At 48.2% G+C, this 25,894-nt stretch overlaps 1 protein-coding gene across 17 annotated transcripts in view; it reads right to left on the minus strand.

The window, feature by feature from the left end:
- Positions 1-5,598: 5,598 nt before the first annotated feature.
- The window catches only part of CAPRIN2 (caprin family member 2), a 63,633-nt gene continuing 43,337 nt past the window's right edge, over positions 5,599-25,894 (minus strand). For 3 of the 17 annotated variants that reach the window (XM_016194573.2, XM_060194597.1, XM_060194596.1), the window contains 6 exons: positions 23,820-23,951; positions 21,801-21,969; positions 16,249-16,428; positions 12,225-12,325; positions 8,385-8,448; positions 5,599-6,497 (listed from right to left, as the gene is read on the minus strand). In XM_016194573.2, coding sequence (XP_016050059.2) covers positions 5,932-6,497; positions 8,385-8,448; positions 12,225-12,325; positions 16,249-16,428; positions 21,801-21,969; positions 23,820-23,951 — 1,212 coding nt within the window. In that variant the 3' untranslated portion in view covers positions 5,599-5,931. The remainder of the gene's footprint in view (positions 6,498-8,384; positions 8,449-12,224; positions 12,326-16,248; positions 16,429-21,800; positions 21,970-23,819; positions 23,952-25,894) is intronic. The other 14 variants (XM_060194606.1, XM_060194602.1, XM_060194599.1 and 11 more) reach the window with 10 other exon arrangements.

Below are 25,894 nucleotides of genomic sequence, written 5' to 3' on the forward strand. Positions count from 1 at the left end.
GACCTTGAGCCCAACACACCTGCCTGGGCCGCCAGGTGCAGCGACGAAACCGGGCGGGAGCGGAGCCGCTGGCTCTTTGCAGCTGCTTCCACGTTGAGCGTGTTTACGGGAAGGAAGTCTTTTGGCAAGAATCTGTGCACAAATGAGCCTGTCCCGCCCGGCCCTGGGGCCCCGGGAGGTCCTGCACTGCCAGAGGACAGGGTGACCCACCCATCCATCCCATCCATCCATCCATCCATCCATCCATCCATCCATCCATCCATCCATCCCACTCTCCAAGGAATTATGCAGCGGTCCTGGGAAAAGCGCCCAGATTTTAGGAACCACACGGTAACACGGTGAATCTGGTGCAGGTATTTACCATCTGATAGGAGGCAGGTAAAATGGATTTGCAGAGGGGCAGGGTTCAAACCCGCAGCACCACTTGGGAGCATCTGCAGAGAGAAACTTAACAAGCAGCAGAGCAGTGCAGTGCTGTCTCCCCTTCTCTCTCCTCCTGCCTCTCACATCTTAAAAAAAAGAAAAGAAAAAACTGCTGAGAGTGGTGGAGTCGTGCAGGTGAGAACCAGCAGTGGGGGGGAAATCCACTTAAGAATTCAGGGCATCAGACAGGGGTAGATAGCATAATGGTTCTGCAAACAGACTCTCGTGCCTGAGACTCCAAAGTCCCAGGTTCAATCCCCTGTACCACTATAAGCCAGAGCTGAACAGTGCTCTGGTTTTAAAAAAGAAAAAAGAAACCTGGGCAACAGAAACTCCTAGGAAGAGTCCAAGAGTTGGTGCAGTGGATAAAGCATGAGACTCCCAAGCATGAGGTCCTGAGTTCCATCCCCAGCAGCATATGTACCAGAATGATGTCTGGTTCATTCTCTCTCTCCTTTTCATTAATATTTAAAAAAAAAAAAAAAAGAAAAGAAAAAGAAAAAGAAAGAAACCCTGGAGCTCAAGAATGTACAGAGTCCCCACCAATCAAGACTTTATGGCCTCCCTTCAAAAGTGTTACCCCAGGTTGGGCCGTGGAATCCCACAGAGCACATCTGCGGGGCTGTGGAGGACGGCAGCTACCTGGCTCAGGTGTGTGCACTGAGCAGGGTCAGTGAGGCAGAAAGGCTGGCGGCAGGCCTCTCCCATCTTCTTTGCAAATGTTTTTTGTTTGTTGTTTATTCTTAATGAGAAGGAGATAGATTCAGAGGAACCAGAACACTACTCAGCTCTGGCTTATGGTGGTATAGGAGATTGAGCCTGGGACCTTAGAGCCTCAGGCAGGAGAGTCTTTTGCAGAACCATTTTGCTGTCACCCCAGCCCTTATTTGAAAGTGTTTTAAATGAGTTTTCTCCACTGTCCAGAGCATACAAATGGCTTGTGCTTTCTTACTGTGTGTAACATGAGAAGATGTCTCACTGGTGTCCTTACCTTGCTGAAGACAGAACTGGAGTCACCTGATTTGGCTTGTTGTAGTGCTAGCCAAGTGCTAGCCAAGAGCTGTGCATTCTGCCGAAGAGGAGACAGAACTTGGGCTATGGCTAGTAAGTGAAACAGGGTTTCCTTATGATTGGGCTGAGCAGGCAATCAGAACTGGCTGGAGAAATAAAGAAGTGCATATGAGGGGCCCAGGTGGTGGCCTGCCTGGATGATCACTCACAGTATAGTGCACAGTGACCCAGGTTCAAGTCCCCAGTCCCCACCTGCAGGGGGAAAGCTTCATGCGGAGTAAAGCAGGGCTGTCTCTCCGTCTTCCCCTCCCCTCTCAATTTCTCTGTCTCTATCCAAGAATAAATAAATAAAAATTTAAATAATGCATGTGAGAAACAAGGGACACCCACAATAGGAATAATGAAAACCACACTGGGCAGGGGAGATAGCTCTGCATTAGAGCATAGGATATGCATGCTCTGACTTGCAGGTTTAACCGTTGGAATCACATATACCAGAGGTGAGCATTGTTCTGGTCTTGGTCTCCTGTACGAATCAAATTAAAAAAAAAAAAACAAAAAAATACAGAGGCCAAGGAGGTGGTGCAGTGAGAGAAGGGTGGCACGTGGGGAAGACATGGGATCCTGAGTTCTGCCCCTGCCATCACACGGGCCAGAGTGCAACTCTGGCTTTCTCTCTGTCATAAGTAAATAAAAAAATACATTCTGGGGGGGGGCTGGGGGCTGGTGCATCTGGTTCAGTGCAAGGACCTGGGTTCAAGCCCCTGGTCCCCACTTGCAGGGGGAAAGCTTCACAGGTGGTGAAGCAGGACTGCAGGTGTCTCTCTCCCTCTCAATTTCTGGCTGTCTCTATCCGATAAATAGTATTTTTTTAAAAAAAAGGTTAATGCAAAAAATAAGTAATAGGGCTGGGTGGTAGTGCACCTGGTTGAGTGCACGTTATAGTACACAAGGACCCAGCTTCGAGCCCCTGGCCCCCACCTGCAGGGGGAAAGCTTTGCGAGTAGTGAAGCAGGGCTGCAGGTCTCAGTCTCTCTCTCTCCCCCCCCCTTGAGTTCTGTCTATCCAATAAATAAATAATTTTAAAAATTAAAGAAAAAAATGGACCAGGGAGTCCCCTTAGAGGCATTGTGCAAAAGTCAAGCCATGGTATGATTCCCTGAAAGCACATTAACAAAAGTGAAAGAAAGAAAATTAGAAAGCAAAAGAAAATGGAGCCTCCATGTTTCTGTGTTCCCACTCCTCTTGTTTCCTAAGCCGTCCGCATGTGCACAATTTCTCTGGCAATATTTGAGCTTTTACTGATATCTTCCAGATCTGTGTCTTCAGGCACACTGCTTTACAAGGAAATACCCTGTTGGGGATCTCTAGGCAGCACAGGAAATTAAACACACATAGTACGAAGTGCAAGGACCCATGCAAGGATCCCAGTTCCAGCCCCACCCCCCACCTGAAGGGGTAGGGGGGTCACTTCACAAGTGATGAAGCAGGTCTGCAGGTGTCTCTCTGTCTCTCTCCTTCTCTATCTCCCCCTCCTCTCTCAATTTCTCTCTGTCCTATCCAATAAAATGGAAAAAATGGGTTCACAGTGCTGGCACTGAGCCCCAGTGATAACCCTGGAGGAGGGGAAGAAGAGGAAGAAGAGGGAGGAGGAGGGAAGAAGGAGGAAGAGGGAGGAGGAGGAAGGAGGGAGGTGGAGAAGAAGACAGAAAAAAGGAAAACAGAATGCAGGTGACTGCTCAGTGTAGAGGGTGTATGCCTCTCATGCATGAGGTCCTGGGTGTGAGCCCAGACACCACATGGGAACACCACAGATGGCACTAGGGGAAGCAGCAAGATGGTAGACTGGTAGTGTGGTGTCTCTCCCTCTCTCTCTCTCCCTAAAAAGAAAGGCACATATACGAACACATACATGAGCTTAGGAGACGGGGGAGCAGGATGATGCAGGCAGACAACCCAGGGTTCAATCTCTGCCACTGCACACAAAATAATAGAATAAATACAGCTGGTTTAGTGCAGGTGGAGCAAAGACCGGCGTAAGGATCCTGGTTCCAGCCCCCGGCTCCCTACCTGCAGGGGAGTCACTTCAGAAGCAGTGAAGCAGATCTGCAGGTGTCTTTCGTTCCCCCTCCGTTTCCCCTCCTCTCTCCATCTCTCTGTCCTATCCAACAACAATGACAGCAATAATAACTACAACAATAAAAAACAAGGGCAACAAAAGGGAATAAATAAATAATTTTAAAAAATCTTAGAGGGGCAATAACGTGGCTAAGCTGACTTCCCAAGTAACAGAGCAAGGGCTCACAAAGCACTGCCCGACTGCTACCCAGCACCTTGGTGACTAAACATCTTCTCAACTCAAATTAACATGAGAGCATTGGGGAAAATGGTTCAGCATGGAATGCAGGGCTGATAGTGTGAAGCCCTTGCCATGGCTTATGCTGGAGCAGTGATAGGAAGGGAGGGAGGGAGGGAGGGAGGGATGAACTAAGAAGAGAAGAGAATACGAGATAAATTAAGAAACTAAGAAAAGAGAAAGAACAAGACAAATCATGAAAGAAACTAGGGAAAAGAGAGAGAGAAAGAAAGAAAGCAGTTAGAAGAGGTGGTGTACCTGGTTGAGCACACAGGTTACAGTGCACAAGGACCCAGGTTCAAGCCCCCACTCCCCACCTGCAGGGGGAAACTTCACAAGCAGTGAAACAGTTCTGCAGGTGTCTCTCTCCCTAGCTCCCCCCTTTCAAATAATGTTTCTATACAGAATAAATAAATAAATAGGGAGTCGGGCAATAGCACAGTGGGTTAAGCGCAGGTGGTGTAAAGCGCAAGGACCAGCATGAGGATCCTGGTTCAAGCCTCCGGCTCCCCACCTGCAGGGGAGTCGCTTCACAGGCAGTGAAGCAGGTCTGCAGGTGTCTGTCTTTCTCTCCCCTCTCTGTCTCCCCTTCCTCTCTCCATTTCTCTCTGTCCTATCCAACAACATCATCAATAACAACAATAAAACAACAAGGGCAACAAAAGGGAATAAATAAATAATTAGGGGGCTGGGCGGTAGCACAGCGGTTAAGCGCACATGGCATGAAGCGCAAGGACTGGTGTAAGGATCCTGGTTTGAGCTCCCCCGGCTTCCCACCTGCAGAGGCGTTGCTTCACAGGTGGTGAAGCAGGTGTCTAGCTTTCTCTCGCCCTGTCTCCCCTCCTTCTCGGTTTCTCTCTCCTATCCAACAATGACAGCAACAACAACAACAATAATAATAACTACAACAATAAAACAAGGGCAACAAAAGGGAATAAATATTTTAAAATAAATAAATAGAAAGTAGTTAGATGTGGAACTAGACCCTATAATCCTACAACCTTGTAATCCACTATAATCACAAAAAAAACAAGATAACAATGAATTAAATTTATATTGCAAAGTCATCATATGACAGTGGATTCATTTAAACATAGACCATTGTAAAGCCTGCTGGCAAAAGTAAGCTGAATACTATAACAAATAAATGGGATAAGGAGATGAGGTTCAAAAAAACGAGAAAAAGAGGAAGAGAGAGGGAAGGGAATTAAAGAAAAGAGGGGGCAGGTGGTGGCGCACCTGATTGAGTGCACACTACAATGTACCCAGTTTCAAGCCCCCAGTCCTCACCTGCAGGAGGAAAGCTTTGCGAGTAGTGAAGCAGTGATGCAAGTGTCTCTCTGTCTCCCTCCTTCCCCCCCTTCCCTTCAATTTCTGACTATCTCTATCAAATAAAGATAAGGAAAGGGGAGGGGAGGGGAGCAGAGGAGAGGAGAACCAGGATAAGCATCAAATCTCCAGCCTGCATGACCCTTCTGAATCTCATCTGGTCACTCGGCAGCAGGAGCTGAGGACTCAGCTGTGTGTGACTGCACACACCACATACACCCCCCACACACATACACTGCTCAGCTGCTCAGGGAGCACCTGGGGCTGGCCGACCATGTTCACTCTGGAGCTCCTGAGGACTGACAGGTGTGAGATCCGGGAACAGTCACCCAGGGTGTGCTGCATGCAGGGCTTATTAGAACCACCAAGAGCAGGGTGACACAGACGCGCCCCCCCCCCCCAGCACCTGTCCCATGGTGAGCATGAGTGGGGGGGAATGTGACCGCGAAGCTGTGTGCAGAATCACAGGAGCGCTGGGGGCGTGTGTCTAACTGTTTTATTGAGGCACAACAAGGCATTGGGACTCACCTGAAGTCAAGGCAGTGGGGTTAGTCAGCTGGACATGTATACAGGGAAGGGTTAAGGGTGCCAGTGTGCACCCCCGGCCACACTAGCCAAGCTACATCTCAAGTCACAACCCATCAAGGGCCCGGTTAGTTAGTGCTGACTTGCATTCATACGTTTTTCAGCTTGAGGAGGAAAACAGGAGACACCAAGGAGTGGCTCTGGCCCCGAGGAAGGAAAGCACCGCCCGAGAGCCCAGGGGGTGGGAATCTGCAAGGACTGCCCCTGCCCCGCCATCCATCCCACTGTCAGTCCTGGTAGAGCAGGTAGCCGGAGAAGGTGGAGTACTTCCAGCTGCTGCCATAGATGGCACCACGGTGCAGGCGCAGCCAGATCTGGTCCCCCCGGCACAGCTGCAGCACAGCGTGGTTGCTGGCCGTCTCGTGGTCTGGGGCCCCGTCATTGGCATAGGCCGACACCAGCACCTCCTCATTCCTCATGAGGTTGACATAGAGCGGCACGTTCACAGCTAGCTTCAGCATGTGGAAGATGAACACGTAGGTGCCATTGACAGGGCAGGCGAAGCGGCCCAGCTGCAGGTCGAACGTCTCCCCCAGATTGTTGATCAGGAGATCAAAGACGATGGGCTGGTCCAGGGTCCCGGGCGTCAGGTTGGAGGTCCTGGCAGCTGAGAAGGCCACACGCATCTGGGGGGGCAGGGAGTAGACATGCAGGGGCAGGAGGGTGCCTGCCGTGTCCACGGGGGTCAGGCTGCGAGAGTCCCCGTGGCCCGAGTCCCCGCTGGTGAAGGCCTCAGCGTCTCTCTCCGGGCTGCTCACCTGGGAGGAGTCACTCCATCCTGTGGCCACGGCGGCTGCAGGAGCAAGAATCAGTTCTCAAGGAGGCAGGGGGCTGTTCCACCATTCATAAAGACCCTCCCTACGCAGATGCTTTCACATGGTGTCTGGGTACTCGAACTCAGGTCCTCACACAGTAAAAGGTGCTTCTCACCAGGTGAGCTATATTCCAGTCCCTTAAAGAACCAACTTCTGCAATTACCAGCCAGAGCCGGGTGGTGGGACACTGGATTGAATGGGTGTGGTACCAAGCTCAAGGACCCGGGTTCCAGCCCCTGCTCCCCACCCCACCTGTGTGTGCTGGGGGGAGCTTTATGAGCGTGAAGCAGGTCTACAGGTGTCTCTCTGTCTCTTTCCCTCTCTATTTAGCCCTTCCTCTCTAAATTTCTCTCCATCCTACCTAATAGAAAAGAGAGAGAAAGGAAGGAAAGAAGGAGGGAGAGAGAGAGGATGAAAGAAAAGAAGGAAGAGAAGAAGGGAGGAAAAGATGGCCACCAGGAGCAGTGGATTCACAGTGCTAGCTCTGAGCCCCAACAAGCCTGGTAGCAAGGGGAAAAGAAAGGATCATAGAGTTATCGCGCTTTTGTCCTGAGTCCTTGTGTCTCAATTGGTGCTTGCACCTGTTGTCCAAGCAGTGACAGAGCAGGCTCCAGATGTGCCTGTGGGACCCAGCAGTCACCACGCACAAGGACCCGGGTTCAAGCCCCCAGCCCCCACCTGCAGGGGAAAGTTTCGTGAGCAGCAAAGCGGTCCAGCAGTTTTCTGTGTCTATCTCCTCTATCCCTCTCCCTCTCCATTTCTTTTAAAGGTTTTATTTTTTTAATGAGAAAGACAGGAGGAGAGAGAGAGAGAGAGAGAGAGAGAGAGAAAGAACCAGCCATTACTTGTCGGGAAATTGTGAGGATGTGGTAGAGCGTGGCAGGGCTTGACCTGAGGAGTGTATCTATCCTGTCAGTCTATCTCTCTACCAAGAGGTAGAGCAAGGAAGGACAGGAGTAACCCCAAAGGTTTGCCCCGTCTTATCAGACTCCCTGCCTCACAAAGCACCCTGCATTCCTGATACTATGTCCTGCTCCCTTATTATCTACATAATCATTGTTTTGCCTGAAAGATCCCCACCCATTCCATTCCTTTGATCTATATTCTTTCTACCCTCCAGACCCTCCCTGCCTGCAGGGTACTACTAATCCTACCAATTAAAACCCTTGCAACAGTTACTAAGGAAGTTCCTACTTTTCCCAGTCCCTTTTGCCTTTCTCCGCCCCTTTTCAAACCATATCAAGCCATTTCTGTTTCCAGCTTGCCACTCCTGGGTCTGACCTGGGCTCCCTGATCACTAAAGAATCAAATTGCTTTGCTGCCACAAGCTCTGTTCATGAGTCATCTCCCTCACGTTGCTGAGTGAGTAGCAGCCCAGGCTGGCTCCAGTTGTGTTCTCTCCAACCCAGAGAGTACTCGCCTGGGAAGAGGCACCCCCACGCTAGCCCGGCAATTACTGTGGTACATGTGCTGCCAGGGATTGAACTCAGGACCTCATGCTTGAGAGTCCAATGCTTTATCTACTGTACCATCTCCCGGACCACTCTCCTCTTTCCCTCTCAATTTCCATCTCTATCCAATAAATGGGTAAAAAGAAAATGTGGCGGGTGCCTGTTACTACATAGCCCCTGTGCTGAAATGTCACAGGAAGCTGCCATGGCATCATGAGCAAGCTCTGAGGCCGATTTAGGCTGGGTGCCCTGCAGAGCAAGACACATGCTTAAACACAGACTCTCCCAGCACTCCATTCTCCTGGGCTCTACACGAGCTTAACACTTCACGAGAGCAGCTTGCTCTGGGGAGAAGGTGGAGGAGGATGCAGAGACCCCGAGGCATGCCGTGTGGGAGCAGCCACCCATCCTTACCTCTGGAACTCGTCCGAGGACCACCAGGTACCCCTCCTCGCTTGTAGCATGGCTGAAAATTATCCTACAATGAATACGTGACATTTACCTTGAGGCCATCGCAACCCCCTGAAAATACATGGCAGTAACTGATTCTGACTGAGGTGACTGGCTGGTGAATCCCTCAAGTCCTCTGAGAACAAGCTGCTCTCCACCCTCCTACAACTAAAGAGCCTCGAACATTTGCAAGAGCCAAGAAGAATCCAGGAAGCACGGGGATGGGCAAGGACAATACCCCTTCTGTTCCCAACCCTCACCCATTAGAGACATTGACTCCTGCAAAAACAGCTTTCCCAGAGTGCTGTGCAGGGTAACTTGGATGTCCAGAAACAGGGCTCCCTCTCCCTACCTACCCCCAGGCACCCATCTGGATTTGGAGCCTTTCAACCTCGCTCTCTGCTTCAATGGTGAAGGCAGCTATAAACCATGTCAGCAGTTGGCTTCAGGTTGACAGGAGAACTGACAAGAAATCTACTGTATCTCCATGCATTATTGCCTGGAATCCGGTGAGGGGCTGGGAGATCGCGTGCACGCTTTGCTGTGAGGTCCCAGGCTTGAACCCCAGCAGGTGGCTTCCTGGGCTGCCACACCAGGGGAAGCTCCATAGGTGGGAGACCAGAGCTAGGGTGTCTCTTTGCTGTCTCCTTTCTGCCTGTTTCTCCTCTCTCAAAAAGAACAAGGAAAATGTGGACTGGGAAGGCTGCTCAGTGGTATCACTTAGACTTCAGACCCTTAAGTGCATTCCTTAGTGCCACATTCAAAAATCAATAAGGGGTCTGGTTAACTGCACATAGTATAAAGTGGAAGGAACCTCACAAGTAACCAGGTTCATGCTCTAGCTCCCCACCTGCAGGGGGGGGGGGAGTCGCTTTACAAGCGGTGAAGCAGGTCTGCAGGTATCTATCTTCCTCTGTCCCTCTCTATTTCCCTGTCCCTTCTCAATTTCTTTCTGTTCCTATCCAATAAAAAAGGGGGAAAGGCCTCCTGGAGCAGTAGATTAGCAGTGCCAGCAGTAAGCCCCAGTGATAACCCTGGAGGCAAAAAAATAAAAAAATAAAAGCTCATTTGGATAATGTGCTGCCTTGCCATGTGCACAATCTAGGTTCAAACCCAGGCTATGCCACAGAGAAGGAAGATTTGATGCTGCATTTTTCCTCCAGGGTTATTGTTGGGGCTCGGTGCCTACACTCAGTGCCAATTCACTGCTCTTGGAGACCATTTTTCCCTTTTGTTGACCTTGTTGTTGTTATTGCTGTTGTTGGATAGGACAGAGAGAAATGGAGAGAGGAGAGGAAGACAGAGAGGGGGTGAGAAAGATAGACATCTGCAGACCTGCTTCACCACCTGTGAAGCGACTCCCCTGCAGGTGGGGAGTTGGGGGCTCGAACTGCAATCCTTATGCCGGTCTTTGTGCTTCACACCATGTGCGCTTAACCTGCTGTGCTACCACCCAGCCCCCTGGATGCTGCAGTTTCTTTGTGCCCTCTCTCCCTGCCTCTATCTCTATCTGAAAAAGGGCAGCCCAGAGCACTGAAGACCTGGTGATGGGGGGGGGGGGCAGGCAGTGGGGTACCAGGTTAAACACACACATGACAGTGCACAAGGACCTGGGTTCAAGACCCTGGTACCCACCTGCAGGGGCAGAGCTTCATGAGTGGTGAAGCAGGGCTGCAGGTATCTATCGTCCTTTTTTTTAAAAAAAAAAATTATCTTTATTTGATAGAGACAGCCAGAAATCAAGAGGGAAGGGAGAGAGATAGAGAGACACCTGCAACACTGCTTCACCACTTGGAAAGCTTTCCCCCTGCAGGTGGGGACCAGGGACTTGAACCCAGGTCCTTGCACATTGTAATGTGTATGCTCAACCAGGTGCGCCACCACTCGGCCCCTCTATCTTCCTCTCTATCCCCCTCTCTCCTCTCAATTTCTGTCTCCATCCAATAAATTTTTAAAAATTAAAAAATAAAAAACTAGGGGTCAGATGGTAGCGCTGAGGTGTTAAGCACATGTGGCACAAAGCACAAGGACCAGCATAAGGATCCCAGTTCAAGCCCCTGGCTCCCTACCTGCAGGGAGGTCGCTTCACAAGAGGTGAAGCAGATCTACAGGTGTCAGTCTTTCTCTCTGTCTTCCCCTCCTCTCTCCATTTCTCTCTGTCCTGTCCAACAACAATGACATCAATAACAACAATAATAATAACTATAACAATAAAACAAGGGCAACAAAAGGGGGGGAAGCAAATAAAAAATCATTTAAAAAATGGAGAGGAGGAAGACACAAGAAAATGGATGCCCCCAGGAGAGAAAACACACTCCCATGTACAAGGCCCCAGGATGGCATCCTGGGGTACAAACAGAGCACCACCCAAAAGCAGGGAAGTCCTCTCCCCGCTCCTGTCTCTCTCCCTCTTTCATCCTCTCTAAAAAAAGAAAAAAAAATTCATTAGAAGTGGGTGAAATTGTGCAAAGATGCCTTAGTAGTAACCCTGGAGGGAAAATAGAAGAGGAGGAGGAATTATCATTATCATTATTATTATTGTTGTTATTATGGGGGCCAGGTGGTGGTGTACCTGGTTAAGCACACACATGACAGTGTGCAAGGACCTGGGTTTAAGCCCCTGGTCTCCACCTCCAGGGGCAGAGCTTCATGAGTGGTAAAGCAGGGCTGCAGGTTTCCTCTCTGCCTCTCTCTTCTCTATCTCTCCATTCCCTCTGAATCCTCTGCCTCTATCCAAAAATAAATAAATAAGTAAATAATGAAGATGTTAAAAATAATTCCTGGGAGCCGGGCAGTGGCACAGTGGGTTAAGTGCACATGCCGCAAAGCACATGGACCAACATTAGGATCCTGGTTCGAGCCCCCGGCTCCCCACCTGCAGGAGAGTCAGTCGCTTCACAAGTGGTGAAGCAGGTCTGCAGGTGTCTATCTTTCTCTCCCTCTTTCTGTCTTCCCCTCCTCTCTCCATTTCTCTCTGTCCTATCCAACAACAATGACAGCAATAACAACAACAATAATAACAACAACAACAAGAGAAGGACAACAAAAATAGGGAAAAATAAAAATATAATAATTCATTATTATTTCCACTTGGAAATAATAATTCATTATTATTATTATTCATTCATAATAATTCATTATTATTAATTCATTGTTATCATTAATTCATTATTATTCATCATTATTGAATTATTCGTTATTAATGAGTATTCATCATTGTTATTGAATTAAATAATAATTAATTGTGGAATTATTATTGAATAATAATTCGTTATTATTGAATTATTCGTTATTATTGAATTATTCATTATTATTGAGCCAGGAGATAGTTCACCCAGTGCAGTGCAGGCTGTACCATGCACAAAGATCTGGGTTCAAGCCCCCAGCACTGCAGGAGCACATATGACACACCAAGGACACCTGGCCAAAGGGGCAGTAAGGCCATGGCAACCCTGCCTCCCTGTATGGCTGAAGTTGAAAGGAGAGAAGGGCAGGGCGGAGCAGGGGGTGAGCACGTGAGCCAGGGCCCAGCAGACCAGGAGGAGACAGTGGAGGGACTCAGATTCTAGTCTGAGCTCTACGCAGTTCCCTAAGCCGTGTCCCTCATTTCTGAGCCCCGAGTCTCTCACAGGTGGGGAGCCAACTAGTTTCAGCCAGGGAAAGACAGGTTTCACCTTCTGGGCTCAGGAATGCCTCCTCATCAGGTGTCCCTGGTGCTGACTGTCCCTCTAAACCCAGGCATTGCCCAGCACAGAGGAGCCGCTGACCTCACCAGCTGACTGGTGGAATGTGGGCAGCCCTTACCCTGGGGGAGTAAGGTGCTCCGGTGAACTCCCGGGTCTGGAACTGTAGCTGGCTGTAACTCCCATTGGGAACGGATGCATGTCCTCGGTAAGGATCGAAACCTGAAAAATAATGAGGCACAGAAAACAGTGAGCAAAACCCTCTCAATTTCTCATCTGATGCTACACCCCCTTTGAAAAGCACAACTGGGGAGTCGGGTGGTAGTGTAGTGGGTTAAGCGCAGGTGGTGAAAAGCGCAAGGACCAGCATAAGGATCCTGGTTCAAGCCGCTGGCTCCCCACCTGCAGGGGAGTCGCTTCACAAGAGGTGAAGCAGGTCTGCAGGTGTCTTTCTCTCCCCCTCTCTATCTTCCCCTTCTCTCTCCATTTCTCTCTGTCCTATCCAACAACAATGACATCAATAACAATAATAAAAATAACCACAACAACCATAAAACAAGGGCAACAAAAGGGAAAAAATAGCCTCCAGGAGTAGTGGATTCATGGTGTAGGCACCGAGTCCCAGCAATAACCCTGGAGGCAAAAAAAAAAAAGAAAGAAAGAAAGAAATAGAAAGAAAAAAAAAAACATTAAAAAAAAGTACAACTTAGGGTCTGTGCGGTGGTGCACCTGGCTAAGCACACACATCACCATGCACCCAGTTCTGAGCTCCTGCTCCCCACCAGCAGGAGGGAAGCTTCATGAGTAGTGAAGCAAGGCTGCAGGTGTCATTATGTCTCTCTCTCTCTCTCTATTTTTGTCTTCAGTGTTATCATTAAGTCTCAGTGCATGCACTATGAATCCACTGCTTCTGGTAGCCACTTTTTCCATTTTATTGGACAGGACAGAGGGAAACGGAGAGAAGATGGGGAGGATAGAGAGGGAGAGAGAAAGACAGATACCTGCAGACTTGACTCACTACTTGTGAAGTGACACCCCTGCAGGTGGGGAGGCAGGGGTTTGAGTCAGGATCCTTGTGCTTCATACTATGTGCGTTTAAACCAATGCACCACTACCCAACCCCCCCTCCACTCTTAATTTCTTTCTGTGCTATGAAATAAAAAGGAAAAAATGGCCACTAGGAGCATGGGTACATTGTACAGGCACTGAGGCCCAGCAATAACCCTGGTGGCCAAAAAAAGAAAAAGTAGAACTGAGAGCTGGCAAAATAGCTCCCCTGGATAGAGCATCTGCTTTTCCAGGGCACAAGAGAAGCTTGATCCCAGCCCTCACTGCACTGAGGGGAGCTCTGGCACAGTGATGTCTTTCCCTCCCTTTCTCTCTAGGCCCAGGAAATGACTAAAACAGTTAAGTTGAGGAGCAACCCACAAGAAGGTGCAGTGGGCAGAATGTCCAATTTGCAAGCATGAGTCTCCTAATCTCATCTCTGATATCACATATGCCAGGGAGGTTCTCTGGCTACCTCTCATTAATAAATGAATATGTAAAAAAAAAAAAAGAGGGCCAGGCAGTAGCACAGCGGGTTAAACGCACATGGTGTGAAGCTCAAGGACTGGTGTAAGGATCCCAGTTCAAGTCCCCGGCTCCCCACCTGCAGGGGAGTAACTTCACAGGCGGTGAAGCAGGTCTCCCCCTCTGTATTCTCCTCTCTCAATTTCTCTCTGTCCTATCCAACAACAACAATAACAACATCAACAATAAACAAGGGTAACAAAAGGGGAAAAAACATTAAATTAGGAGGTTGGCTCCCAAAAAAACAATTTTAGTCCATACCCTCAGCGGAGAAGTGATAGGAGGAAGATAAGAGGGACCTGAACTCCAGCTCCATCAGCACCCAGAGAGAGAGAAGGAAAAGGAGAGGGACATATGGAAGTAGTTATGTTGTCATGAGTGGCTTGGAGGGGAAGAGAGGACTGAATCAGAAAAAAAAGGGGCAACTATGTCTAAATGTGGACAGATATTTGTAGAGATGATGGTTGGCGCATGTCTACAGCCTTAGGGGTCTGTGGTGGCTTGCAGTGGGGAGACCGAAGAATCAGAACTCTGGTGGTGGGAATGGTATGGATTTAAACCCCTGTTGACATGTAATTCTGCAATATAAAAATAAATTTAAAAAATAATAATAATAATTTTTTTTTAATTGGGAGGTGGAAGAGGTGGCTCTGGTAGAAGGCACAGTTTGCATGATGTCCTGTGTTCAGTGCCCAGCAAGACTGAAATCAGGTTGGTCTGTCTCTCTCTCTCTCTCTGTCTTTCTGTCTCTCTGTCTCTCTCTCTCTCTAAACAAAACAAGCTAGATTGACCCAACAGTGCCACCCTTAGATGTGTGAAGTGCACTGATCCTAGAAGAAGCACACACTTATGGCACATGGCTAACTAACTCCAAGTCAGCCGAGTGGTAAAGGCCGCTCTTGCTAGAAGGCAGGGGAGCTAGGGGAGGATGATGCAGGAACATTAGGAAGTTAACATCTGTCTAGGGGGTGTCAGCACAGCTGGCTGAGCGCATACATTACCAAGTGCAAGCTCCTGGGTTCAATCTCCCAGCCCCCAACTGCAGCAGGGAAGCTGCACGAGCCGGGAAGCAGTGTTGCAAGTATCTCTCCTTCTCTCTCCATCTCCCCACCCTCTCTTGATTTCTGTCTCTGTCCAATGAATAATGAATAAAACATTAAAAAAAAAAAAGACCTCTGTCTACTTTACTTCAGCTTGGGCCAGGGAAATAACACAGTGGCAGTGCACTGGACTAACATGGGAGAGGTCCCAGGTTTCAGCCCCAGCACCACCAACTGCCAGAGCTGAGTGCCGCTCTGGTCAAAGCCAAAACAAAACAAGTAAGCAAAAGTGATTTTGTTAATGTCAAACAGCTCATGGGTCTGGGCAGTGGCACGATTGGTTGAGTGCACATGTTACCATTCAAAAGTACCTAGATTCAAAACCCCACTCCTCACCTGCGGGGGCAGGGGGACACACTTCATGAGAAGTGAAGCAGGTCTGCAGGTATCTCTTCTTCTTTCTCCCTCTCTAGCTCTCTCCCTTCTCAATGTCTCTCTGTCCTATCAAATAAATTAAATATATTTATGTATCAAACAGCAAGGGTACTTGGCAACAATGTGTAAAATGTAAGAGAATATCTCTGTTACAGTCTCAGTCTATGCTTCCATCTGTGGTATATGCTTGGAAAGACAAACAGCTAGAAAGTGGACATTGTTTAATATGACCTCTTCTGAACAATAAAGTAACCAATTAGTTAAAACTTATTCAAATATGAACTTATTCAAATCCACCTCTGGAAAACAAGATGCTTAAGCTTTTTATTTCAGTAGCTGTAAAGTCAATCTGCTGTTCGTACACAAAGTTCCTCTGTTCTAAACAATAGACAGATCAGCACACTGCATGTGAGGGGCCAGGAGATAGCTCACCCAGTAGAGTGCACACTTTAACATGCAGGAAAAGCCAGGTTGCAAGCCCCGGACACCATTTGAGAGCACCTGCACAGGGAAAGCTTCACAAGTTGTAGAGCTGTGCTATGGTGTCTCTCCTCATTCTCTCTCCTCTATCTGTATCTTAAAAAAAAAAAAAAAAGAGGGCCTGGGTGGTGGTGCACCTGGTTGAGCACACGTTACAATGCACAAGGACCTGGGTTCAACCCCCTGCTCCCCACCTTCAGGGGGAATACTTCACAAGCAGTGAAGCAAGGTTGCAGGTGTCTGTCTCTCTCTCTGTCTCCCCCTCCTCTCTCAATTTCTCTCTGTCCTATCCAATAAAATAGAACGGGGGGGGGGGGGATGGCCACTGGGAGCAGTGGATTTGTAGTACTGGTACTTTGGTACTGAGTCTCTATGATAACCTTGGGGGGAATAAGGAAAAAATAATAATCATAATATTAATGTCCTCAGGAAGCACTGGAATTGTGCATGCATGACATCTTAGGGGAAACCCTGCTGGCTAAATTATGTAAGAAATGTTTTTTAACCTAAGTTTTGCAGATGCCATTAAAATAGCAAGCACAAAGAGAGGAGGAGCAGATGTATCAGAAGACAAGCGTGGAAAGCAAGCAGCAAGGCACTGCCTCAGTCCAGACCCACCTTTGAACCCTCCGGGGGACCTGTAGGAGCCAGCCAGCAGCCTCCCTCCACGCGAGCACCCCCGCACAGGCGCCCGGCTGGCCATGAAGGGTGGGGAGGGCCTGGGAAACACACCAGCTGGTGCGGGGTAGAAGGCCAGGCTGCCGCTGCTCCCTGGAGCCATGACATCGGGATAGCTGGCTGCGGAGGCAAAGAGTTCAAGAAGGGAAGGGCAACAAAGATTCACAGTCTGTACATCCCAACCTTTACTGTGATTCTCTATTTAACAAAATAAATAAAGGGCCAGTGTGCAAGGACCTAGGTTCAAGCCCCTACTCCCCACCTGCAGGGAGAGTACTTCACAAGCAGTGAAGCAGGGATGCAGGTGTCGAAGTTTCTCCATCTCTATCTCCTCTTTCCCCATCAATTTTTCTGTCTCTATCAAAAATAAATATATATATACATATTTTTAAGTACAAAAGTAATACATAACTTTAAAAAATTTAAATGACATAACAGGATCAGGACATAGTTCACCTGGTAAAGCACAAGCCCACGTTTGCACGGGGCCCTGGGTCTGACCCCAGGATCCATATGGGAACACCATGGACAGCACTGAGGGAAGCTCTGTAAATGGTGGAGCAGGGCTCCCTCTCTCTCCTGTTATTCCCATGCCTCTTTTTTTAGATTTATTGATCTATTTGATAGAGACAGAACCTAAAACCTGCTTTACACAACTTGAGAGGTTTCTCCCAATGCAGGTAGAGACCAGGGGCTTAAACCTGGGTCCTTGCACATTGCAATAAGTGTGCTCAAGCAGGTGCGCCACCACCTGACCACCCACAAGATAGGAGAGAGGGGGAGGGAAGAGGGGAGTAAGGGGAGAGAAGGGAAGAGAAAGGGAAGGAAGGGGAGGGGAGGGAGAACCAGAGCATCACTCTGGCACTTAGGATATTGGGGATCAAACTTGGAACCTTGAGATTCCAAGTTTGATATTCCACTCATCTTGCCACCTCCTAGACCCCACTCCCACCCAAGTAAAAAAAAAAAAGAGTTGAAAGGATCTGTGGTATCATACATATGCGAGACCTGGCTCATTTGCCAGCACTGCACTAGACATCAGAGACCCTTATGCCTATGTGTATATAGAATCCCTGCCCTTCTGTTTGGGGGGATGGGGGAAGTAGGCGATAAAATCAGAGTACAATTTTACTAGTTTCTCCCGTTGTCATCCTATGTTTGATCCCTATGACATTTTTTTTTTTTTTTTAACCAGATCACTGCTCTGCTTTAGCTTATGGTGGGGCAGGGGACTGAACCTGGGACTTTGGAGCCTCAGGCATGAAAGTCTATTTGCATAACCATTATGCTATCTACCCCTGCCCTCCCTATGACACATTTTAAGGTATCAAGTTCAGTTTACTTTTTTTTTTTAATTTTAATTTTTTTTTTTTTTAGAATTTTTAAATCTTTATTTATTGGATAGAGACAGCCAGAAATTGAGAGGGAAGGGGATGTTAGAGCGGGATAGAGACAGAGGGACACCTGCAGCTCTGATTCACCACTTGTGAAGCTTTCCCCCTGTAGGTGGGGAGCCGGGGTCTCGAACCGGGATCCTTACGCCGGTCCTTGTGCTTTGTGCCTGCGCTTAACCTGCTGCGCTACCGCCTGACTCCCATTCAGTTTACTTTTTTCTTCCTTTTTAAAATAAGTGATTTAGGGGGCAGGCGGTGGCACACCTGGTTAGGTGCACACATTACAGTGCACAAGGACCTGGGTTCAAACCCCTAATCCCCACCTGCAGGGGGGAAGCTTCACAAGTGGTGAAGCAGAGGTGCAGGTGTCTCTCTACCTCCCCTCCTCTCTCAATTTCTCTGTCTTTATCCTACAATAATAATAATAATAATAAAAAAACAGAGCACTGCTCAGCTCTGGCTAAAAAAATAATGAAGAAGTGATTTAATAGAGGCTTACAAGATTACAACATATACACAGAATCTTACTCCTTCCTCAAGTGTCTATTTCCACATATATATGTATGTATGTGTGTTCACGTCAGTCTTTAAATAAGAAGGAAATGTGGGGCTGGGATAGACAGCATAATGGCTATGCAAAGAGACTCTCATCCCGGAGGCTCCAGAGTCCCAGGTTCAATTCCCTGTACCAGTATAAGCCAGAGGTGAGCACTGCTCTCATTAAAAAAAAAAGAAGAGGGGGTTGGGCGGTAGCGCAGAGGGTTAAGCACATGTGGCACAAAGCACACGGACCGGTGTAAGGATCCTGGTTCGAGCCCCCGGTTCCCTACCTGCAGGGGAGATGCTTCACAGGTGGTAAAGCAGGTCTGCAGGTGTCTTTCTCTCGCCCTGTCTTCCCCTCCTCTCTCCATTTCTCTCTGTCCTATCCAACAACAACGACATCATCAACAACAATAATAATAACTACCACAACAAAACCTTAAGGGCAACAAAAGGGAAAATAAATAATAAAAAAAAATTTTAAATAAAGAAGAAAAAGGAGGAGGAGGAGGAGGAGGAAATGAAGACATGTGCTACAATGTGATAAACCATTTACCTAGCCAGACCACGCGGACTGGCTATGTTCACAGACACGAAGAGAATATGGCTACCAGAAGTCAGGCAGTGGGGGTGGGGTGAGTGCTTATTATTTTTAAGCTTTTCTTTTTTTTTTTGCCTCCAGGGTTATCGCTGGGGCTCAGTCCTGCACTACAAATTCACTGCACCTGGAGGCCATTCTTCCCACTTTTGTTGCCCTTGTTTATCATTGTTGTTGTTATTATTGTTGTTATTGCTGTTGTTGTTGTTGTTAGATAGGACAGAGAGAAATGGAGAGGAGGGGAAGACAAAGGGGGGAGAGAAATACAGACACCTATAGACCTGCTTCACTGCTTATGAAGCGACCCTCCTGCAGGTGGGGTGCTGGGGGCTCAAACTGGGATCCTTAGGCCGGGTCCTTGCACTTCACACCATGTGCACTTAACCTACTGCATTACCACCCAGCCCCCTTTTAAGTTCTTTTTTTTTTTTAATTAATTGATTTATTATTGGATAGAGTCAGAGAGAAATTGAGAGGGGAGGTGGAGGTAGAGAGGGAAAGACAGACACCTGCAGTCCTGCTTCACCATTCATGAAGCTTCCCCTGCAGGTGGGGACCAAGGGCTTGAACCCGAGTCCTTGTGCACTTTAATGTGAGCACTTAACAAGGTGCGCCACCACCTAGCCCCCTTAAGCTCATTTTTATACTAAACTTATTAATTTGTTATGAGATAGAATGGGGGGGGGAGACTAGACTATTCCAGCTCTGGCATAAGGTGGTGCTGGGGATTGAACCTGTGGCCTCAATGCCTTCAGATATGCAGGTACGCACTCTTAACAAGCTGATCTGTCTCCCTGGGCTGGGAGTGAGTGTTTAACAGAGATAGTCTGGGCTGAGGAAGATGAGGAAGTCCTGGAGAACAGAGGTGGGGGTGGATGCTACACACAGCTACACAGTGGTGCCCACCCCCACAAAACCCTATATTCACAAGGGTCCTGATAGCATCCTGTTATGTATGACTTAACACAGAGAAAAAGCACACTAACTGTTCAGAACAAAGAAGTGGACAGGGGAGACAGCATAATGGTTCTGCAAAACATTCTCCTGCCTGAGAGTCTGAGGTCCCAGGTTCGACCCCCAGCATCACCATCAGTCAGAGCTTAGCAGAGAGGTGTGTGTGTGTGTGTGTGTGTGTGTGTGTGTGTGTGTGTGTGTGTGTGTGTGTGTGATTAAAAATAAGATAAAATGTGGTCCGGGAGGTGGCGCAGTGGATAAAACATTGGTCCCTCAAGCATGAGGTCCTGAGTTCAATCCCTGGCAGCACATGTACCTGAGTGATGTTTGGTTCTTTCTCTCTCTCCTATCCTTCTCATTAATAAATAAATATAATATTAAAAAATAAGATAAAATAATTAAAAGAGCATGGGGAAAAGCATAATGGTTATGAAAATGATTCATGCCTAAGGCCCCAAAGGTCACAGGTTCAATCCCCAGCACCACCATCGGCCAAAGCAGAGCAGTACTCTAGTCTTTCTGTATCTCTCTCACTAAAATAAAGTGTTTGGGGGGGGTGGTTCAGGTGGTGGCACATCTGGTTAAGCACACACATTACAGTACACAAGGACACAGGTTGAAGCCCCTAGTTCCCACCTGCAGTGGAGGAGCTTCATGAGTGGTGAAGCAGGGTTGCAGGTGTCTGTCTTTCTCCCTATCTCCCCTCTCTCCTTACAATTTATGTATCTATCCAATTAAAAAAAGATTCAAATATATAAAATAAAGTATTTCAAAAAGAAAATAGTTTTAAAAGGAAAATAATTTTAAAGAATAACTTAGAAAAGTGCAGAGGTGGACAGGTTAGTATCCACACAGTGCATAGAAGACACACAACAAAGCTCCTGCCCTGTGTCTGCTAGGCAGGTGGGGATGGGAAGACATCTGGAACCCAGACCAGACACAGACATTATGCCCCTGGCACTGCACCAACCACCTACAGAGCTCCATGCATGTGCTCAGGCTTGAGTCTCCAACAACAACTCAGGGGCCTGAACCACAACTCGGAATGCCAGTGTGTGCCTCAAGTCAGGAGGAAACTACAAGCCTGATGATTCAGAGCTTAGCACACAGGGTAGACAGACCATGAATGTCTACTCTCTCTAAGCTTATGCTGTCAGAAACATGCTTGTTCACATGGCCACATTAACTGGTATTTTATGGGGACAGAATGGGTCAAGGACTGGGGAGATAGCACAGTGGCTCTGCAAATGACTTTCATGCCTGAGGCTTTGAGGTCCTGGGTTCAATACCCAGCACCACTATCAGCCAGAGCTGAGCAGGGCTCTGGTAGGTTGGTCTTTCTCTCTCTCCCTCCCCCCTCTCCCCCCTCTCCCCCCTCTTCCCCCTTATTAAAATAAAATAAATAAGTGGTCTGGGAGGAAGCACAGTGGATAAAGCATTAAACTCTTAAGCATGAGGTCCTGAGTTCAATCCCTGGCAGCATATGTACCAGAGTGATGTATGGTTCTTCCTCTCTCTCTTTGTATCTTTCCCATTAGTAAATAAAGGCTCTTTTCTCTTCCCTTCTCTCTCTCTCTCTCTCTCTCTCTCTCTCTCTCTCTCTCTCTCTCATGTTCTATCTCTTTTTCTCATACAATAAAGAACAGGTCAAGTGGCCAGGCAGAGAGGCATAAAGGAATGGTATAAAAACCTTCATAAAATAGGCAGCCATGGTACAGAGAGGTCGCCTGATAGAGGGCATGTCTTACATGTGCAAGGAGCTGGGTTCAAGCCTTAGCACCATATGGGAGCACAATGGCAGAGAGAAAGTTCCCTTGAATGGTTGAGCTGAGCTGAAGTCTCCTACCACCTCTGCCCCCACCCCCGCCCCCAGCATTCTATCGAGAAGAGAAGAAGCTGCCTAGCCTTTGGGGGTATCCAGCAAGTTTGAGGCCCGGGCACCACCCAGTGAGCAGGAGGGAGGGCAGAGGGCCCCGCCTCATCTGGAGCCCATGCTGAGTGCTCACCCACATCCTGAGGAAGCATGGCTGGCTCGAGGTGGATGGTGGGCAGTAGGCACTGAGGCAGTGTCTGTGTACTGGTCGTGGAGAAGCCGTGGCTGCAGTCAGCTGAGTACAGGGACTCTTTGGCTTCCTGTTCCTTCCTGGGGGGCAGTGGTGCTTTCCCATGGAGGACCTTAAAAGACAAGAGCAGTACCGAGTTGTGGAGAAGGGCTCCAGTAGGGGGCCAGGCGGTGGCACACCTGGTTGAGTGCACACATTAATTACAGTGTGCAAGGATCCAGGTTCAAGCCCCTGGTCCCCACCTGCAGGGGGAAAGCTTCAAGAGTGGTGAAACAGGCTGCAGGTGTCTCTATTTCCCCCTCTCTATGCAGAAATAAATAAATAATAAAAATAAATAGTGGTCCCATAAGGATCCCGGTTGAAGCCCCCGGCTCCCCACCTGCAGGGGAGTCACTTCACAAGTGGTGAAGCAGGTCTGCAGGTATCTGTCTTTCTCTTCCCCTCTCTGTCTTCCCTTCCTCTCTCCATTTCTCTCTGTCCTATCCAACAACAACAAAAACATCAATAATAACTACAACAATAAGACAACAAGGGCAACAAAAGGAAATAAATAAAGAAAAAAGAGAACAAAAATCCAAAAAAATTAAAAAAAAAAAAAGTAAAATAAATAAATAGTGGTCCAAGAGGTGGTGCAGTGGATAAGGCGTTGGACTCTCAAGCAGGAGGTTCTCAAGTTCGATCCCTGGTAGCACATGTATCAGAGTGATGTCTGGTTCTCTCTCTCCTCCTATATTTCTCATTAATAAATAAATAAAATCTTTGGAAAAATAAATAAAATGGAGTTAAGGGGGTGCAGCAGCAGGTTCAGCGCACATGGCACGAAGCACAAGGACCCACGTAAAGATCCCAGTTCCAGCCCCCGGCTCCCCAACTGCAGGGAGGTTGTTTCACAGGTGGTGAAGCAGGTCTGCAGGTGTCTTTCTCTCCTCCTCTCTGTCTTCCTCTCCCTCGATTTCTCTCTGTCCTATTCAGCAACAACAGCAATGGCAACAATAACAACAAGGGAAACAAAATGGGAAAAATGGCCTCCAGGAGTATTCTTAGTGCAGGCACTGAGTCCCAGCCATAACCCTGGAGGCAGAGAGAGAGAGAGAGAAATAGAGAGAGAGAAAGAGAGAAGGGTACTGGGGTGGGGCCTGGTGGCAGTGCACCTGGTTAAGCTCATGATTTACAGTGTGCAAGGACCCAGGTTCAGGCCCCTGGTCACCACATGCAAGGGGAAAGCTTCATGAGTGGTGAAGCAGGGCTGCAGGTGTCTATCTCCCCCTCCCTCCTCAGTTTCTGCCTTAAATGAATCATTTTAAAAAATAAAATAACCTGTCAACGCCCATGTTCAGTGGGGAAGCAATTACAGAAGCCAGACCTTCAACCTTCTGTATCCCACAATGATCTTGGGTTCATACTCCCAGAGGGTTAAAGAATGGGAAAGCTCAGGGGAGGGGAGGTGATACGGAGGTCTGGTGGTGGGAACTGTGTGTAGTTGTACCCCTCTTATCCTATGGTTTTGTCGATATTTCCTTTTTATAAATAGAAAATTTTAAGAAAATGAAATAAGATTTTAAAAAGGGAGAGAAGGGGTGTGGTGAAACCCAACCACGTGGGCACACAATCACTACAGGACATCCCTGCACAAGCCAGATGCCAATAGTCTGAGCATCTCGAATAAGCAGGGAAACAGAAACTAAAACCACGATGGGCAAGAAGGGGCACAGCGGACAGAGAACTGGACTTGCAAATGTGGGGTCCCAAGTTCAAACCCCACCACTGCATTTGACAGAATCCTTACTCTGTCTCTCTTTGTGAAATAAAATCTTTTAAAAAGATTTTGGTGGGCCAGGCAGTGGAACATCTTGCCACGTGCAAGGACGTGGGTTCAAGCCCCCAGTGTGGGCACTTTTCTTCTATGGTGTTTTTCCGCAGCAAAGGAGAGAGTGACCCGGTGATGTCCCTGCCTGTGCTCACCGTTTGCATGGCTTGGAAAGGCATCGAGGAAACAGTCATGGAACCATTCCCCGGAGGGGACTGGAAGGCCTGCTCGGAGCCCTGGCACGAGGGAGGGTTCGCAGAAGGAGATTTGCTGGGTGCCCCGACGGCCTGGGGAGGAGTAATGCAGTGTCAGCCGCCCACAGGGGAGCCAGCCCAGGGCCCACAAGGCCCCGCAGAGTCAGCGGGCTGGAGACGGTATTGGGGCTCAGGAATGCAGAAGAATTGCTTCAGTTCACAGTTTTGCTCAGTTGCTGAGAGGCACCCGCCTGCCTGTACAGCTTGCTGACAGGGGACAGAGCCAGCTGGGAGCCCTGGAGCATCGGTCCTGCCAGCTATGCATCTCCTTATCCCAAAGGTTCACAGAGGAGCCTAGTGTTGGCTACTCAGTGCTCCTTCTCCTTTAATTTTTTAATTTTTTTATTCCCTTTTGTTGCCCTTGTTTTATTGTTGTAGTTATTATATTGTTGTTATTGATGTCGTTGTTGGATAGGACAGAGAGAAATGTAGAGAGGAGGGGGGAAGTCAGCCAGCAGAGCAGCAGGCTAAGCACACGTGGTGCAAAGTGCAAGGACGGGCGTAAATATCCAGGTTCAAGTCCCAGGCTCCCCAACTGCAGGGGAGTTGCTTCACAGGTGGTGAAGCAGGTCTGCAGGTATCTATCTTTCTCTCCCCCTCTGTCTTCCCCCTCCTATTTCTTTCTGTCCTACCTAACAACTATGACATCAATAACAACAATAATAACTACAACAACAATAAAAACAAGGGCAACAAAAGGGAAAATAAATAAATATAATAGCGCACATGACACAAAGTACAAGGACTGGCCTAAGGATTCTGGTTCAAGCCCCCAGCTCCCCATCTGCAGGGGAGTCGCTTCACAAGTGGTGAAGCAGGCCTGCAGGTGTCCATCATTCTCTTCCCCTCTGTCTCCCCTCCTCTCTCCATTTCTCTCTGTCCTAGCCAACAACGACAGCAACAACAACAACAATAATAACCACAATGATAAAAAAAGGACAACAAAAGGGGAAAAAAATGGCCTCCAGGAGCAGTGAATTCGTGGTGCAGGCACAGAGCCCTAGCAATAACCCAGGAGGCAAAAAACAAATAAATATAATTAAAAAATTTTTTTAAAAAGAGAGAGGAGGGAAAGACAGAGTGGGGGAAAGAAAGACAGACACCTGTAGACCTGCTTCACGGCCTGTGAAGCAACTCCCCTGCAGGTGAGGAGCTGGGGGACTTGAATCGGGATCTTACACCAGTCCTTGTGCTTTGTGCCACGTGCAATTAACCCGCTGTGCTACCGCCCAACTCCCTTCTCCTTTATTTTAAAGACTCATTAGTGGATTTCTTTTCTTTTCTTTTCTTTTCTTTCTTTCTTTTCTTTTCTTTTTTTTTTTTTTCTCCAGGGTTATCGCTGGGGCTCAGTGCCTGCACTACGAATCCACTGCTCCTAGAGGCTATTTTGTCCCCTCTTGTTGCCCTTGTTGTTTATCATTGCTGTTATCATTATTGTTTTTAATAGTATTGTTGTTGAATAGGACAGAGAAATGGAGAGAGGAGGAGAAGACAGAGAGGGAGAGAGAAAGATAGACACCTACTGACCCGCTTCACCGCCTGTGAAGAGACCCCACTGGGGCTTAAACCGGGATCCTTAGGCTGGTCCTTGCACTTCACGTCATGTGTACTTAACCCACTGCACCACCGCCTGGCACCCCCATTAGTGGATTTCTAAGTCACTAGCCTAAAATAGAAAAACAAACCTGATCTAGTTTAAGCAACCTTACCTAATGGAAGACATTCCTGATAGGAAAAGATTATAGATCCCGTGTCTCAAAGACACGCCATGGCTGGGGTGCACCCATTTAGATGCACATACTACATGCACGAGGGTCGAGATTCCAGCCCTTGCTCCCCACCTGCAGGGGGAATCTTCACAAGTGGTGGAACAGTATTGCAGGTATCTCTCCTATCCCCTCCCCTCCTCTCATCTCTCACTCTTGACTAAAGAAACAAAACGAGGGGGTCAGACAGTAGCACAGGGGGTTAAGCAC

Source organism: Erinaceus europaeus, chromosome 7 (genome assembly GCF_950295315.1).
Source record: "Erinaceus europaeus chromosome 7, mEriEur2.1, whole genome shotgun sequence".
NCBI lineage: Eukaryota > Metazoa > Chordata > Mammalia > Eulipotyphla > Erinaceidae > Erinaceus > Erinaceus europaeus.